General features: G+C 37.5%; 1 protein-coding gene across 1 annotated transcript in view; it reads left to right on the forward strand.

Moving 5' to 3' along the window:
• TM9SF2 (transmembrane 9 superfamily member 2) overlaps positions 1-19,310 on the forward strand; it is an 86,970-nt gene that overhangs the window by 51,158 nt on the left and 16,502 nt on the right. Inside the window, exons 10-12 of the mRNA XM_090258963.1 lie at positions 1,341-1,473; positions 9,947-10,066; positions 13,009-13,066. Coding sequence (XP_090115089.1) covers positions 1,341-1,473; positions 9,947-10,066; positions 13,009-13,066 — 311 coding nt within the window. The remainder of the gene's footprint in view (positions 1-1,340; positions 1,474-9,946; positions 10,067-13,008; positions 13,067-19,310) is intronic.

Here is a 19,310-nt window from a genome sequence, read left to right on the forward strand (position 1 = left end):
GTTCTGAAACATATTAAAAAAGATGCAACATCATTCCTAATAAGAGAAATACAAACTAAAACTGCAGTGCAAGGCTGTTCATCTATAACAATGGCAGAAATTAAAATGTTTGATATAATAATGTGTTGGGGCATTGAGGACATGAATACCTTGATAAATAATTAACAAGAATATAAATTGTTATAACTTATGGAAGGAAATTTGGCAATATTAGTTTATACTGAAGTTTGACCCAACAATTCCATTCCTAGAAACTAATCTGGATGCAAAAGGTTTTATCTTAAAACATTAAATATACATTGTTCGTAATAGTAGAAGATTTTAGTTATGGAATATTCATACAGTGGAATACTGTGTAATCTTTAAAAAGAATAAGGCAAATGTGGAAGAATCTCCATGATATTCTTAGACTGAAAAGATAAGATGAAATATGGTATATAATATGCGACCATTGGGTGGGAAAAAAGGGGAAAAGTATTCATGCACTTGTTTATGGGTAGGTAGAATGTCTCTGCAAGGATAATAAGAAACTAAGTGCATTTGTTTGCTCCAAGAAAGGAGACTTGACTCTCTAATGGAAACCTAGTTTTCTTACATCCTTTGAATGTTTTAGTATACTTATTCAATAAAAAAGTAATCAGAAATGGTTCCTTGTCTATTTAATATATTGCCTCACCTAAAAGAAGGGGTGCATATAATTTTACCCCCATACTTTCAACACATTCATACCAGCAAGGAGATTAGTATACCTATCACCTTGATGCAACAGTTACCAACTCCTCTTCAGTTTTGTTTTATCTGTAGAATCCCACATACTCCCCCCACCTCAATTATTTTGAAGCCAATCCCAAATATAATTTTATTCACTCCACTTAAAGCCCTTGTACTTTTAGTAAAACTTCAACTTGTACATTCTTCGTAAATGACCAGGTAGCCTCTCATTCCCAGTGTATGTGGAAGTGTTTTGTACCAGCAAAGTGGCTTAGGAAACCTAATTTACTTTGAAGATTAATAAATGTAGGTTGAAAGGGATAGAGTATGATTAAAAATTAGGACATTAAGTTGGATCATAAAGTTTAGATTAGAACTAGGTGTAGATATCACGTTATCTTTGTATTTCTTTTCAAAATTTCTCTATAATTAAAGTTTATAGGCCTTAACACACAGCATTCACATAAAAACAATTTAGGAAAACCATAAAGCTCTATGAGTCAAGCTTCATACTTCAAAACTGAAATAAATAACATTTGTAAATTTTAAAAAATGTTTCTATATCAGTGAATGAACTGTCTAGTTGTCTTGGTGATATCAGATGACAAATGATTTCATTCCCTTTTTAGGAAGATGCCCAGGAAGAATTTGGCTGGAAACTAGTTCATGGTGATATATTCCGTCCTCCAAGGAAAGGAATGCTGTTATCAGTCTTTCTAGGATCAGGAACACAAATTTTAATTATGACATTTGTGACTCTGTGTAAGTGTTAAGTACAAATTAAATAGAAAATACTTTTTCTTAATAATTATTTGGAAACCAGTTTTCCTCAGTGAGGTAGCTAGGCTAGTTTGTCTGTAAGAGGTTTTGGGCATTAAATCTGTGTTTTGGCTGTATGTGACTTGGGGTAGAATTAGCTGCACCCAAAGGCTGATTCTTCATATCTCTTCATCTGCGTAGAAACCAAGCCTTTATCATAGCAGCACAGGAATTGGAGATGACTGAGTCCTGAAACACTATCTGGGTCTGAGTCTGGACATCCCAGAACCAGGTTTACACAGGTTGACTGTCCCACCCCACCAGCAGCAGTATAATTAGGATTCCAAGACATTCTTGGCTTCAGTGAGAAAGACAAAAGAGGAAGAGTGAGTAGGACAGGAAGTCTAAGGTATATATAGATTGGCCATAGGGGTGGTTCTTTTTCTTTTCTAGTATATTTTATTGATTATGCTGTTACAATTGTCCCAATTACTTTTCCCTTTGCTCCTCTTCGCCCAGTACTCCCCTTCCCTCCAGCAATCTCACCTTCTTAATTCATATCCATGGGTCGTGCATATTAGTTATTTGGCTTCACCCTTTCCTGTATTATTATTAACTTCCCCCTGTCTTATTTTCTACTAACCAATTATGCTTCTTAATTTCTGCACCATTTCCCCATTTCTCCCCGTTCCCCTTCCCAGCTCATAACTCCCCAGATGATCCCCATACGTATGATTCTGTTCCTATTCTGGTTTGCTTAGTTGGGTTTTCTTTTTATTTTTTAGATTCAATTGTTGATAGTTGTGAGTTTGTTGTCATTTTAGTGTTCATAGTTTTGATCTTCTTTTTCTTAAATAAGTCCCTTTAACATTTCATATAATACTGGCTTGGTGATAGTGAACTCCTTTAGCTTTACCTTGTCTGGGAAGCACTTTATCTGCCCTTCCATTCTAAATGACAGCTTTGCTAGATAGAGTAGTCTTGGTTGTAGGTCCTTGCTTTCCATCACTTTGAATACTTCTTGCCAGTCTCTTCTTGTCTGCAAAGGTTCTTTTGAGAAATCAGCTGATAGTTTTATAGGAACCCCTTTGTAGGTAACACTTTTCTTTTCTCTTGCTGCTATTAAGATTCTCTCTTTATCTTGAACCTTTGACATTTTAATTATGATGTGTCTTGGTGTGTTCCTCTTTGGGTCTAGCTTGTTTGGGACTCTCTGTGCTTCCTGGACCTGTATATCTATTTCCTTTGTAAATTAGGAAAGTTCTCCTTTTTTTTTTTTTTCAAATAAATTTTCGATTTCTTGCTCTTCCTCTTCTGCTTCTGGTACCTTTATGATTTGGATGTTGGCATGCTTAAAGTTGTTTCAGAGGTTCCTAAGCCTCTCCTCATTATTTTCAATTATTCTTTCCTCTTCCTGTACTGGTTCACTATTTCTTTCTTTCTTTCTTATGTTCCAAATCATTTATTTGAATCCTGGTTTCCTTTCCTTCTCCATTGGTTTCATGTGGCTTTTCCTTTGTTTCACTTAGCCTAGCCTTCACTTCTTCCCTTATGCGTTTGCTCTACTCAAGAATGTCAAGCCTGTGAGTATTGTTATCGCCAGTGTTTTGAACTTTGCATCTGTTAGGTTGGCTATCTCCATGTCACTTAGTACTCCCACTGGAAACTTAATCTGCTCCCTCTTTGGGGCTATACTTTTCTATCTCCTCAGCTTGACAAGCTTCCGCATTTGCCTCTGTGTCTTAGGTAGAGCTGTTGCATCTGGTATGTTGTAAGGGGAAGGGCTTTTGGTATTTGTTAGTATAGAGCGACTCATTTCACCACATTGTGTATGTGGGGGAGGGGTCAGAGAGGGAAAAGTGTTGCTACTCAGCACTTGCTTCTTTTCCAGGCACATCTTCCACTTCCTGTATGTGATTGGCGCCCCTCTAGCTGTTGCTTGGTGATGGTTCCTAGATTGGGTGGATTTGCAGACATTCTAGGATCATGGGGGCCCTCTAACTAAGCGGATTCTGCTGAAAGACCAGCAGTTTATTCCTCCACCCCAACCTCTACTGGTTTTCTCAGTCAGAAGCAATGTGGCTTTTATTTTCCTTGACGCGGGAACCCTGAGCTGCGCAGTCTGGTTTGGGGCTGTGGTAGCTCCTCAGATTTCCCTCTCTACTTTTATAATATATGACTGCGCTTTCCACCAGCTGGCCACAGCCACAGCCCTGCTGCCACCACCACCACCATTCTGCGTTCTCTCCACCCCAGCTCCACCACTCCTTCCTGTCTAGATGAGTATTTCTTCTTTATATCTTTTGTTTGTTGGACTGTCTTGCAGTTCGATTTTCTGGTACTTCTGGCTGTTTTTTTAGTTTCGAGGTAGTTGTATTACTTCTTAGTTGTGGAGGGAGACACAGCATGTCTACCTACACCTCCATCTTGGCCAGAACTCCAGAAGGGTTCTGTTACTACTCTGGGGATACATTATTTCCAGGGTCTTCCAGGTTCCCTAATTTTAAAAGGGAAAAAAGTGTTTATGAAAGACTTTACTAAATTTTGCATTTATTTACTTAGTTTCTGAAAGTTTTTTTTCCATTACCATTTAGTTCCCTTATAACCCCCACCCCCCACAATAACCACACTATTGTTCATATTCATGAGTCATTTTTCCTTTTTATTCAATCCCTCCAACCCCTAACCTCCCCCCACCACCTTAGCTGTCTTCCTCCTCTCTATGAGTCTGTCACTATTTTGCTTGTTAGTTCAGTTCATTAGATTCCACATATGAGTGAAATCATATGGTATTTGTCTTTCTCTGACTGGCTTATTTCACTTAGCATGTTCTCTAGGTCCATCATACTGTTGCAAAGGGTAGTATTTTCTTCTTTTTTACGAACAAGTAGTATTCCATTGTGCGAATGTCCCATAGTTGTTTCATCCACTCATCTACTGATGGACACTTGAGCTGTTTCCAAATCTTGGCGATTTTAAATAATGTGGCAGTGAACATAGGAGTGCTTATGTTCTTTTGAATTAGTATTTTGGATTCCTTTGTGTATATTTCCAGAAGTGGGGACACTGGGTCAAAAGGCAGATCCATTTTTTATTTTTTGAGGAATTTCCATACTGCTTCCCACAGAGGCTGCACCAGTCTGCATTCCCACCAACAGAGCACTAGGTTTCCCCTTTTTCCGCATTCTCACCAGCACTTGTTGTTTGTTGATTTATTGTGACTGGCCCCGGGCAACTTGCTTGGACCTATTAGTGATACAAAGCTTGTGGCTTCCTCTGCTAGGCCTGGGTGTGTGCAGAAAGAACCAGACTGCACACTAAGGCTGGTTTTTACCAGCACCAGACCTGGAGGAGGGTCAGGTAAAGTCTGAGCTCCCGGAGATCCACCTTAGTTATTAAACTTAATCAATGGTATAGCCTAAAGCTGTAATCAGCAGCCCAGTTCAGCTCCACAGGGTGGGGGCTATTGCTTCCTCTCAGACTGATGCTCTTAGAGAGGAGTGCTCTGCCTGACAAAGATGGCTCCTGCAGTATGGGGAATGATTCAACACAGAGATCTTGTGACCGTTGCTTCAGTTCTCTACCCAGAGCCAGCAGCACCAGCCTCTCCAAATGATTTCTAGTCCACTCTGCCCTTCCTCTGTCAAAGCCCAGGTTTAGTGGCTGCAAATGAAATTTTGGAATTTCCAGTCAGATGGAGGCATAGGTAGACATGCTTCACTTCTTCGCACAACCATAGAAGGAATTATAACCAGATCTCAAAAACAAATAACAACCAGAACCATCAGAAAATCAAGATATATGGAAGTTCGACAATCAGGGATTTAAAGAAGCCATGTTCATTCAGGCCAGTAGGAGGGGCAAGTTGCTGAGACGGGGCAGAGTAGTAATGTGGCATGGAGAAGCAGCAGCAGCAAAACGGACAGTCCCACCTTCACAAGTGGCAGATTAAAATCAGGAGGCATACACTGGTAGCTAGTGATCCCAGCCCCAGGTTAGACCCTGCACCCAGGGTTCCTGCACTGGGAGGATTAAACACCCCCATTACCACTGGCTATAAAAACAGTGCGGGTTGGGGTGGCAGAAGAAACTGCTGGATTTTCACCGCTTAAAGAAAGGGCTTGCATAGTCTTAGAACATACACAAACCCTAGGGCAGCAGCTGGAAGGGTGCCAGTCACACATGGGAAGTCGGTAAAGTGACTAGAAACTGGGTAGTGCCAGGATAATTGTCAGAAGCCAGTCGGTGGCATTGTCCCCTGCTGGAGTACCCCAGCACACACACAGCCACAAAGTGTTGAAGTGGGTTGCCCTGCCCTGGAAATTACCTAAGGCTCCACCCCACACAATTTACAAGTGCCCTTGCTACATAGGCCACACTACTAGATGGAGTAAAGACAGCTCTACCTAATAGTCAGAAACAAACACAGGGAGGCTATGAAATTGAGGAGGCAAAGAAATATGGCCCACATGAGAAAACAGAATAAACCCCGGATAAAGAACTCAACAAAATGGAGATAGCTAGCCTATCAGATACAGAGTTCAAACCACTGGTGATCATTGAGTATGACAAAAAATCAAGGAAGAAATGAAGGTATACGAAGTGAAATAAAAATAAGGAACCGAGGCTTCTGGCCAAGATGGAGGTATAGGTGGACATGCTTTGCCTCCTTGCACAGCCATAAGCATTACAACTACCTCAAAACAAAACAACCAGAACTCCCACAAAACAGAACTGTATGGAAGTCCAATAACCAAAGATTTAAAGGGGAAGTGTTTAGATAGGTAGGAGGGGCAGAGAGATCACGGTGTGGTGGAGGAGAAGTGGTGGTGACAGTGGCTGTGGCCGGCTGAATGAGTGTCTCACATTATAAAAGCCAGGAATGACACCTGTGAGGTGATCCCAGGCACAGGCTAGAACATGCAGCTCAGACTTCCAATGCCAGGAAAATAAAGCCTCATATCGTCTGGTAGTGAAAACCAGTGGAGGTTGAGTAGCAAAACAAACTGTCCATCTCTCAGGAGAGTTCATTTAGAGGACCCCCACAGTCCTAAAACGAAAAACCACCCACTCTGAGAACCATCAAAAGGGCAGTAGCTAGCAGGGCACCAGTCACATACAGGAAGCAGGTGAAGTGAATGAAAAAGGGGCCAGTGCTGAGCAAGCAGCATTGAGCCCTCCCCCACATACAGTGCCATAAAGTGGTGAAACAGGTCACCCTGCACTGATGAATACCTAAGGCTCCACCCCATACAACATAACAGGTGTAGCAGTTCTACCTAATTCACAGAGGCAAACACAGAGAGGCTGTCAAATTGAGGAGACTTAGAAGAATGGCCTAAAAGAGGAAGCAGTACAAGGCTGCAGGGGGAGAACTAAAGAGAGGAGGAGATAGCCAACCTATCAGATACAGAGTTCAAAACACTGGTGATAATGATGCTCAGAGAAATGATTGAGTATGACAAATGCATAGGGAAGAAAGGAAGGCTACACTAAGTGCAATAAAGAAAGATCCACACAGAACCAATAGTGAAGGGAAGTAAGCCAGGGTTCAGATCAATGATTCGGAACATAAGAAATAAACAGTCAACCGGTGGCAAATGAAGAAACAAGATTTTAAAAAAGGGAGAGAATAAGAAGACTGGGACATATTCAGAAGGGCCAACATCCGAATCATGGGATGCCAGAAGGAGAAGAGTAAGAGCAAGAAATTGAAAACTTATTTGGAAAAAATAATGAAAGAAAACTTCCCTAATTTGGTGAAGGAAATAGACATACAAGTCCAGGAAGCACAGAGAGTCCCAAACAAGCTAGACCCAAAGAGGAACACACCAAGACACATCATAATTAAAATACCAAATGTTAAAGATAAAAAGAGAAGTGAGTTACCTACAAAGGAGTTCCTAGAAGACTGTCAGCTGACTTCTCAAAAGAAATTTTGCAGGCAAGAAGAGACTGGCAAGAAGCATTCAAAGTGATGAAAAGCAAGGACCTACAACCAAGAGTACTCTATCCAGCAAAGCTATCATTTAGAATGGAAGGGCAGATAAAGTGCTTCCCAGACAAGGTAAAACTAAAGGGGTTCATCATCACAAAGCCCTTATTATATGAACTGTTAAAGGGAATTATTTAAGAAAAAGGAGATCAAAACTATGAACAGTAGAAAGATAACAGTCTCACAAGTATTAACAAGTGAATCTAAGAAACCAAACTAAGCAAACAACTAGAACAGGAACAGAAGAATAGATATGGAGATCACATGGAGGGTTATTAGCGGGGAAGGGAAAAATGGGGGAAAAGGTACAGGGATTAAGAAGCATAATTGGTAGGTACAGAATAGACAGGGGATGTTAAGAATGATACAGAAACAGGGAAGACTAACTTACAAGACCTGTGGACATGAACTAAGGGGGAAGATTGCTAGAGGGTAGCAGGGTACCGAGAGGAGGTGGGCAAGTGGGGAAATACTGGGACAACTATAACAGCATAATCAATAGAATATACTTTTAGAAAAAAAGAAATTTTGTTGTTGGCCCTTTAAGATACTCTGTCTCCAGCCATCTCTCTCAGACAGAAATCCTGCTGCTTTTCACAGCTGGATGTTAACTGGATTCCTTTTCTGGCTCTTGCTCTAGGCTGCAGAGCCCAGCTTGGCATTTAGACCCTACACTTCTCAGAGGGAAACCCCCCCCACCCCCAGCTGCTGAAATATTCCTCCAGAACTTCAGCTGCCACTCGTGGGAGCCCAGCCATCCCTCTTGCATGTTCATACTTTCTACCAGTCATGTTGTGAAGTGGTTTCTTCTGTCCATCCTTGGTTATAGGCTTCTCTCCAGCTAGTGTTCAGTTGGTTATTCAGGATGATTTCTCTGCAATGTACTTGTAATTCCAAATACTGGGAGAAGGTTAGTGTAGCTTTCACTTAACGCCTCTGCCATTTTGGGTCTCCTAAATTTTGCATTTATTTTTAAAAATATTTCCTTCATTGATGCTTACTATTGATGAACAGTAACAGATGAATATTACTGAAAGAATTCAGAAACCATTGACCTTTTAATAATTTTTTAGTGAACATTTTTTATGTTCAATGCATTTTAAATATATAATACTAAAGTCACTTCCTGTTAGTGAAAGTCTAACTTTTTATGGTGGAATTAACTACATAATTACTTTACACAAGAATTATGTCTAGCTCCTGAATAAGTTTGGAAACTATTGATTAACACCTCCAGGTTCACTTTGAAGACTAATTTGAAGATTAATTGGGACATATATATTTATTTAGATAAGGAGATGCAGCTGTGATGAATAGGGCTACAATTAGTAAGTATATTACACTGAAGAGGGTAGGATGGGAGAAGTCATGAAAGAGACGGGGACACTGTATTCCCAGGGAACCAGGGTAGCATTGTAATAGAATGGATAATTAAGGATAAAATTCTTTAAAATTTTATTTGGAGCTGCCTTCTGCCACAATCTGGACTTTGTTGGGATCAACTAGGAAGTGAATTGGTGAGGAGGGAACATTTTCAGAGAGCCTAGAATAAGAAATGATCTGGATCATTTTCCTTAAATACGTGAATATGAACTTTTCTGCTTCAGAACAGTCCATTTCTCAGGCCTGGCGGGTGGGGCAGGGATGGGTAAGGCAGTGCATCTCAGCTGAAATTCTCGTAGATCTAATGCTACTGTATTAATTATCATGCTTTCCTGCTGGTCATGAGTTTCTCCTCTTGCCCCTTTGTGCTGATCAGAAGGTGTGCATGGGCATGTACTTGGTTGCTTCTGGGATTAGAAAGCCACTTGACTTTATGTGTAAGTTGTAACTTCTGAGTCCCTGCTTAAAGTTAGAAGTCTCTATAAATCTAAGATTATATATTTATTCTTATTATAGAGAGGGTTATATAGGGAAGAACAAATAAAACTACCAACTGAATAAGGGTAGGAGTCAGAATTCCCCTGAGTCATTGATCAAATCTTTCAGTAACTTGTATTCAAAAAGCTAATAGTACTATGAAATCTTTTTTCCCTATTTTATTCTTTGATTAGATTCTGTTTTGTCTCTTATGTTTGAATGTTATAAGGTTTTTTCACCCCAAAGGACCTTTTAAAAGGAACAAAAATGAGACTATTTTTATAGTGGGAATATTTTTATTGATGTTAACTTTAAAAGCTGTATTTGAATCTTAGAAGAGCTGAAAGCACTCAGGAGCATCCGATCAGCCTCCTCTAATAAACTGGAAAGGTGAGGTCTTATGGACCCTGACAAGAAAGTCCAATGTGGAGCTTGCCTTATGCATGATCCTATTGATGCAGTACTTTAAATATTACTAAGATTCAGTGGGGCTGCATGGTAAGATGGTGTATTTTCATGACATTGTGTTTAATTTATTACTTTTAAAGAGTGGGGTCTTATATCACTTTACAACAAAGGAAACAAAATAAAACTTGTAACTTTAAATTACTTTTTTCTTAGTTTTTGCTTGCCTGGGATTTTTGTCGCCTGCCAACAGAGGAGCACTGATGACCTGTGCTGTAGTCCTGTGGGTGCTGTTGGGCACACCTGCAGGCTATGTTGCTGCCAGATTCTATAAGTGTAAGTAAAAGCCACCCCAACTAGGTGTCAGATCAGGAATCTAATCTGCTACTTCAGTGCCTCTGAACCTTCATATCTGGTTGTTGATGCTCTTTAAACAATATGTATTCTTGGTGTATATTCTTATTTAAAAGAAGTTTGTGAGGTAGATGACTATCCTTAGATTTATTTGTTGAAAAATACAGTGAAATAAGCAAATTGAGGTGCTGCTTATCCACCAACTCCTGTCTTTTTCTTGTTTTAATTTTGACTTAACAAGTTTGTTGAACAACTTAGATTTGCTACATTCATGGAAACATATGTAGACTAATAAAGGAAGAAAGTCTCAAATGGGTATCACCAATTTATTCACTAAAACAAGTTATATATATACAGGAATACCTTTTCTTATGTAAGAGAAATCATACTTATATCAATTTAATATTTATAAAAATAAACTGTACTTAAAGTAAACTAAGATCTCACTATTTTAAAGAGCCCCAGAATAAGTTTATCTTGTAATATAGTTAGTTGCAATCTCTTGTATTCTTGCTTTCCAGAAATAAAGATTCAGTGAAAGAAAGGATGGGATATGATTAGATGACTTAGCAGCTTTGCCAGGTTCAGTGATTGCCATTTTGCCTGATTTAGGAATCCTGAAATCCATTGAGATGGTCCCATAGATAATCTGTGGATTAAAGTGCCAGGGACATGGGACAGACTAGGGTTGATATGAATAAGGCTTGAACTAAAACATAAAACAGTAGGGCTACATAGGTGGTCTTAACATGTGTTTGGCTAGACTTTGCCTGATAGAATTTTCTCCTCAGTATAGGAAGTCCTAAATGTGTACATTAAGTGTGTTTCATTTCTCTGAGTTTTGCCAATTCTTTTTTTCTCTCATCTTTTACTAAAGGACACAGAATTATGGTGGTCGTATGTATTTAACCCTTTGAGTACCATGTGTAATTGCTAAAATTCGTGTGAGAAGTGCCAGGCTATTTTGCTGAGAGATGCAGAGTTTATGAAAAATGTCTATAAAAACATTATTATTCATAATAATTTGCTGAAAATTCCCCAACATATAGTAAATACACTCTTTTGTAAGCAGTGTTCTTTGATGCAATTTAACAAAAAATTTTTTGCATTAAAATTATTTTATTATAACAATTATTTTAGAAAAAAACAAATTCTTTCCTTCAATATGGCTTTTGAAGTATAATATATGGCATAATATAAAACCTATGATTATAATTTGAAAAAACACATAGCAACATGGATAACAAGCAAGAAGTATGCCAAATATTGCATACATTTTTGGAAAAACAAAGACAACTTCATAATGTACAAAAAAAATGAACATAAACGGCATTCACACTAGAGACATATATCAATAGATATCAACAGTGAAAAACAGTTTATAAAAAAAATGCTAACGTCATACCGTGAAGCAATGAAAATGTCCATTAGCAAAAGCTTCATTACCATGCACACTGCATAGTTTCAACGATTATTGCGAAGATAAATGAAATTAAAAGGACTGTTTAAAATGTGAGTAAAAATTATAACAATATGTCAGTATTGGAACAAGCGTAAAAATTCAAAATTTGGCTCAACATGAGAAAAAGTTATATCAATATATAAGCTAAGGTACAAAAAAGAGAGAACAAAACATGAAATACGAATTATTCCATTGTTATTTACATTTATAGCCATCGGAAAAAGAGTTCCTGGGAGCGACGCTGGCACTTTTGGGAAAATTTGTCAGTGTCACTCACAGCGACGTTGGCACTCAAGGGGTTAATATATGTGAGCTATAGTTGGACCCCTGCCTCTGCATAAGATCCCCCTTTTTTACTGTTTCAGCTATGCTGACTTTCAGTTCTTCAGTCAGGTGGTGGACCTTTATGCCTGCCAAAGGATCTTTCCACATACTATTCCCTCTGCTTAAAGGTCCAATCCATATTCCTTCATCCCAGGTGAATCCCGCTTTAACTCCTCTTCATTCTTAAGATCTCCCAGTTACAGATTAAATAGCATATTAATCAGGCAGAACATTCTGAGAGGTGCTGTTACATGGACCCAAACACAGAATACTTCATTATATAGATTCGTTTCTGATGTTTCAAAAAATACTATTTGATTTTGATTGGAATTGTATTAAACCCAAAATAAATAATTTCACAGTAGTCTCTTTATCAATAAAGCTGTGACTTCAAATTATATATATAATTGTCAACTTCTTTTGGGGCAAGTACTTGCTTATAAACTATGTTAACACTTTTTTAACCAATCAAAGTTATTCTCAGATATCAGCCAGTTTCATCTCCAACTTTTAAACTGGGAGCAGAGGAGTACTTTCATTTTTTACTCTATGTACTTGAGTTTTTTATTTTTATTTTTTAACTGGAAAAAAATTGGAGAGAGAAAAAGCAAAGGAGAGTAAAATGTTCATAAGCACATTTGTTCTGTCAAGTGGTCATAACCCTCTTCTCTTCTTAACCAACTGACCTGACACACTGATCTCCCCACCCCTACCTTTGTCCTACTAAGATTTAGAGTTCTTGGTTTTATAACAAATTCTGAGACTGACCACAAGATAATCAAGAATCTCCAGTGTGCCCTTTCTCTACCAAGTCCCATTATTGAAACTAGCTTAGAATTTAAGGGCTTGTTTTGTTTTGAAGTAGAAAAAAGAATAGAAAAAAACTGGTTGTATGACTTTTCTTTCATGCTAGATTTATTTTATGCTGGAGCAAAAATCTTTAGAGCAGCGCTTATCCAGGGCAGTTCTGTGATGTGCGTCTGATTTGGATCACTTGATTAAGGAATATTGTATCATTTGCTAGTGTCATTTTCTGTGGTAGGCACCCAGTACTGTCTGACAGTTTGTCCAATACCAGATTTGGAGTATTGCTTTGAAGAAAAGTCTGTATGTATGCCATTTTTGTTTTCTTCTACAGCCTTTGGAGGTGAGAAGTGGAAAACAAACGTTTTATTGACATCATTTCTTTGTCCTGGGTAAGTGAATTTTTCCATAATAACTTTGTTAATGTAGTCATATTGTAGTTCTCAAAATTTTAATCATTTTAAGTCTTTCATCTTGTTTGTCTCTAAACTATGTACTCATAAAAATGAATTGAATTTTTTTAAACACTAAAAAATGAATATTTAATAAACATTTGCAGAATGACTACTACATGTTTTATTTGGAAAAAGTGCCTCTAGGTATGAGAAATTTTTATGTTCCCTTTTAAAAAGTCTGTCTTAGTCTGTAGGTGTTATTCTGACATGTTATTGTGTATGCTGTGTTTTTTTAATTGTATTTTTTCCCATTACCATTTAGTCCCTTATAACCCCCACCCCACTGCAATCACCATACTGTTGTCCATGTCCATGAGTCCTTTTTCCTTTTTGATCAATCCTCCCCCAACTCCTCCCCCCTATAGCTGTCATCCTGGTCTCTTATCCATGAGTGTCTCTGTTTTGCTTGTTAGTTCACTTTGTTCATTAGATTCCACATATGAGTGAAATCATATGGTATTTGTCTTTCTCTCACTGGCTTATTTCACTTAGCATAATATTCTCTAGGTCCATCATACTATTGCAAAGGGTAAAATTTTCTTCTTTTTTACAGCCAAGTAGTAATTCCATTGTTGTTTTATACTGATGGACACTTAGACTGCTTCCAAATTGTGGCAATTGTCAGTAATGCTGCAATGAGCATAGGTGTGCTTATGTTCTTTTGAATTAGTGTTTTTGGTTTCCTTGGATATATTTCCAGAAGTGGGATCACTGGGTCAAAAGGCAGATCAATTTTTTATTTTTGAGGTATCTCCATACTGCTTTCCACAGTGGCTGTGGAAAGGGTTCCCCTTTCTCCACATCCTCGCCAGCACTTGTTGTTTATTGATTTATTGATGTTAGCCATTTTGACAGGTGTGAGATGATACCTCACTATTGTTTTAATTTGCGTTTTTCTGATGATTAGTGTGACATTGAGCATCTTTTCATATGTCTACTGGCCATCTATATTTCCGCTATGGAGAAGTGTCTATTTGGGTTCTTTGCCCATTTTTTAATTGGGTTGTTTGTGTTTTTTGGTTTTTGTTTATTTGTTTGGTGTTGAGTTTTATAAGGTCTTTATACATTTTGACCCCTTATCAGATGTGTTGGTGAATATGTTCTTCCATTCTGTGGATTGTCTTTTTATTTTCTTGATGTTTTCCTTTGCTGTGCAAACACTTTTTAGTTTGATGTAATCCCATTTGTTTATTTTTTCTTTTGTTTCTCATACCTGGGGTGATATATCTGATAAAACATTATTGCAAGCAGTGTCTGAGATTTTGCTGCCTACGTTGTCTTCTAGGATTTTTATGGTTTCTGGTCTAACATTTAAGTCTTTGATCCATTTTGAATTTATTCTTGTATGGTGTAAGAAGATGATCTAATTTCATTTTTCTGCAATGTATCTGTCCAGTTTCCCTTTTTTCAATTCTTATTGATAAAAACCTTTTGCCCATTGTATGTGCTTGCTTCCTCTGTCAAATATTAATTTACTGTGCAGGTGTGGGTTTATTTCTGGGCTCTGTTTTGTTCCATTGATCTATGAGTCTGTTTTTATGCCAGTACCATGCTGTTTTGATTTCTATGGCCTTGTAGTGTAGTTTAGTATGAGGTAGTATGATTCCTCCAACTTCGTTCTTCTTTCTCAGGGTCGCTATTGCTATCCGGGCCCTTTTGTGGTTCCATATAAGTTTTTGAAATATTCGTTCTAGTTTTGTGAAATACATCATTGTAATCTTGATAGGAATTGAGTTGAGTCTATATATTGCTTTGGGTAGTAGGGACATTTTAATAACACTAATTCTTCCTATCCATGAACATGCTATGTGCTTCCACTTATGGATCTTCTTCAGTTTCTTTTTTCATTGTCTTATAATTTTCCAACTACAGGTCTTTTACATCATTGCTTAGGTTTATTCCTAGGTATTTTACTTTTTTTGAAGCAATTGTGAATCCAATTATTTACTTAATTTCCCTTTCTTTTAGTTCAATATTGGCATGTAAGAATACAGCTGATTTCTAGAAGTTAATTTGTATCCTGCTACTTTGCTGAATTCATTGATCAACAATTATGGTAGTTTCTTGGTGTAATCTTTGGGGTTCTCTATGTACAGTATCATATCACCTGCAAATGAAGAGTTTTACTTCTTCCTTCCCAATATGGATGCCTTTTATTTCTTCCTCTTCTCTGATTGCTGTGGCGAGCACTTCAGGTACTATGTTGAATAAGCACGGTGAAGGTGGAAATCCCTGTCTTGTTCCCCATCTTAAGGGGAATGCTTGTAGTTTTTGCCCATTGAGTATGATGCTTAAAGTGAGTTTGTCAATTATGGCCTTTATTATGTTCAGGTATATTGCCTCTATTTCCACTTTGCTGAGAGTTTTTATCATAAATGGGTGCTGGATTTTATCAAATGCTTTTTCTGCATTTATTGATATGATCATGTGGTTTTAATCCTTCATTTTGTTTTTGTGGTGAAAAACATTTATTAATTTGCAAATGTTGTACCAACCTTGCATTCACAGAATAAATCCCACCTGATCATGGTGTAGGATATTTTTGATGCATTGCTATATTCGGTATGCTAATATTTTGTTGAGGAATTGTGTCTGTGTTCATCAGGGATAGAGGCCCATAATTTTCTTTTTTTGTAGTGTTTTCTTCTGGTTTTGGGAGAAGGATAATGCTAGCCTCATAAAATAAGCTTGGGAGCTTTCCTCCTTTTGAATTTTTTGAACTAGTTTGTGGAGAAGTGTTAGTTCTTCCCAGAATGTTTGGTAAAATTCACCTGTGAAGCCATCCAGTCCAGGGTTTGAGGGGAGGGCGGGTGGATTTTTTTGATTACTGCTTCAGTTTCACTAGGTGTAATTTGTATATTCAGATTCTTTGAATCTTCTTGATCTAGTTTTGGAAAATTGTATGTTGCAAGGAATTTATCCATTTCATCCAGGTTGTCCAGTTTGTTGGCATATAGTTGTTCATAGTATTTTCATACAATCCTTTGTATTTTTTTGGTGTCAGAGTTATTTCTGCTCTTTCATTTCTGATTTTATTTATTTGGCTTCTCTCTCTCTTTTCTTGATGAGTCTGGATAAAGGTCTGTCCATCTTCTTTATCTTTTCAAAGAACCAGCTTGTTTATCTTTTCAAAGAACCAGCTTTTGGATTCATTGATCTTCTGTATCGTTTTTTAAGATTCTATTTCATTTATTTCTATTCTGATCTTTATTATTTCCTTCCTTCTACTCACTTTGGGCTTTGTTGTTCTTTTTCAAGTTCCTTTAAGTGTGAAGTTAGATTGTTTATTTGAGCTTTTTCTTGTGTTTTTTTTTAGATAGGCCTGTAATGCTATAAATTTCTCTCTTAGGATTGCTTTCCCAGTGTCCCACAGATTTTGGATTGTTGTGTCCTCATTTTCATTTTTTTCAAGGTATCTTTTGATTTCTTCCTTGATCTTGTTGTTGAACCGCCATTGTTTAATAACATGTTATATAATTTCCATGTCCTTGTGTGGGTTTTAGTGTTCTTCTTGTGAGTGATTTCTACTTTATTAGCATTGTAGTCATAGAAGATGCTTGATATAATTTCATTCTTCTTAAATTTATTGAGACTTGTTTTGTGTCCTAACATGTGGTCTATCCTAGAAAACATTCCATGTGCACTTGAAGAGTATGTATGTATATTAATCCTGCTGCTTTGGGATGAAGTGCTCTGAAGATATCAATTAAATCCATTTGATCTAGTGTGTTGTTTAAGGCCGCTGTCTCCTTGTGATTTTCTGTCAAGGGGATGTTAAAATCCCCGACTATGGCTGTATTTCTGTCAGTTTCTTTATGTCCATCAAGATTTGCTTCACATATTTAGGTGCTCCTATATTGGGTGCGTACATGTTTACTAGGGTTATACCCTCTTACTGGATTGTTTCCTTTATTATGTAGTGTCCTTCTTTGTCTCTTTCTACAGCCTTGGTTTCAAACTCTGTTTTATGAGATACAAGTATTGTTACTCCAGCCTCTTTTTCCCTTTCCATTTGCATGAGATATCTTTTTCTATTCCTTTACTTTTAGTTTGTGTGTATCTTTTGAACTGAGATGGGTCTCTTGGAGGCAGCATATTTATGGGTCTTGTTTTCTTATCCATTCAGCTATCCTATGCCTTTTGGTTCTAAAGAAAAAATTAGAGGAAAATAGTCTGACAGTAAACATGCACTAAAACGCATATCTTTCGATAACCACCTTAAATGTAAATGGCTTATATACTGTGTTAAAGCTTTAAACATGATCATAGAAAGGAATCCTAACCTGAGATCATTCAGACAGGGTATATTTTCAGATTTTTATCAAAAGGATTGCTGCTTTTTTAGAGTTTATTCAATAAAGTAAACATATACCAAAACTTTTTTGAAAAAAAATTAAAAACCAGTACATTAAAAAAATTCTAATATCAAGTATATGATGTATGTGTAGTCCGAGAAATAGAACCCACTTTCTTCCTAACTCCCCAGACTTTCCATCTGGTGGGCAAGAACTAGCGTCTGAACAACAGCAATAAAGCATGCCAAAGGTTGAATCCAGAAGCCAGGACTGTTTCATTTGCAGGCCAGTAATGAAAGAGTTACAATAGCCAACATTTTAATAAAATCTTTGGGATAAATAGTCTCAGATTTTCACCTCTTGAAGATTCAGCTAATCATGTTCTATTCATATTTTTATGCTTTTCTCACACTGTATCTTTTGTTCTCTCTTCTTTCTTCTGTCAACTCAGAAAGTGTCCCTCCTTGCCAAAACTGTCAACCATGATTTCCTTCAGAATCGACTTTCAGTTGTACCCCCTGATCTCTGACATCTTCCATTTCTCCCTTTTCCTGTGTCTGTTCATGTGTTTCATCTCTTATTCCTACAAATATGCTTAGGTCTCCCACATCCTAAAAAGAGTCTCCTATCTTATTTCTTTTCTATTCCCAGCAAAATATCTTGAAAAAATAGTCTACACTTTCTTACTCTCATTTTCTCAACATAGATTTACAGGGTAAATCCATGTCATCTGTCTTTTTTTCTTCTGTCATTTTACTGAATTTCTCTGTAAGGCTACCAATGATGTCATTTTCAAATCTAGAAATGATTTACACTGTCTTTACTTGTCTACATTGTCTAACATTGGGATACTTTCTCCTTGAAACTCCTTCCTTTTTTGGCTTTGTAGAAATTATCCTATGCCTGTCCTTTTATGTCTCTTAACAACTCTTCTCTGATCTTAATTCTACCTTCAAAAGTTTCTGTTTATTGGTAGCATGGTGAATAAACAAGAGAGAGAGAGAGAGAGAGCCAAGAACCCAAGTTCCTGGAGCCAGAGAAATTGGTGTTCACCTAGAAAAAGAAGGATATTTTAATAATATGAAATCTATTTATATAATTTTATATAAATAAACACCTGCTATAATTATTACAATAGACACAACAGAATGGCACTTGATAATATTAAATGTTTTTTCCAGATTTAAAAACAGTTTAATGGCTCTGACCGGTGTGGCTCAATGGATTGAGTGTTGGCCTGTGAACCCAAAGGTCTCTGGTTAGATTCCCAGTCAGAGCATATGCCTGGGTTGTAGCCCAGGTCCCCAGTTGGGGGTGTGCAAGAGGCAACCAATCGATGTTTCTGTTGCACATCGATGTTTCTCTCCCTCCTTTTCCCTCCTCTTCTCTTCTCTCTAAAAATAAATTAAAATTAAAATTAAAAAAAAATTTTTTTAATGGATAGAGAAATGCTTTCTTTTTTTTAAATATGTTTTTACATATTTTACAGTTGTCCCAATTTACTTTCCCTCTTCTCCTCTCCACCCAGTGACCCCCCTCCCTCCAGTTGTCCCCCCCTTAGTCCATGCCCATTGGTTGTGCATATAATTCTTTTCAACATCTTCCTGTCTATTCCACATCCTCCTACTATGCTTCTTAATTCCTGCATCATCTCCCTCCCTTTCCCCCCACGCGCCTCCCTGCTGACCTTGCCCCAATATGTTCCCCATACCTATAATTCTTTTTCCACTCTCATTGCCTACTTAGTTTGCCTTTGTTTTGATTCCCTAGCTTCTGTTGTTGGTTGTTGTGATACAGTTTTCATTTTAATGTCATAGTTTTGATCCTCCTTCTTCTAAACCAGCCCCTTTAACATCTCATATAACAATGGTTTGGATCTGATGAAC

This window comes from Furipterus horrens, unplaced genomic scaffold (assembly GCF_987537825.1).
Source record: "Furipterus horrens unplaced genomic scaffold, mFurHor1.1.pri manual_scaffold_12, whole genome shotgun sequence".
Lineage (NCBI taxonomy): Eukaryota > Metazoa > Chordata > Mammalia > Chiroptera > Furipteridae > Furipterus > Furipterus horrens.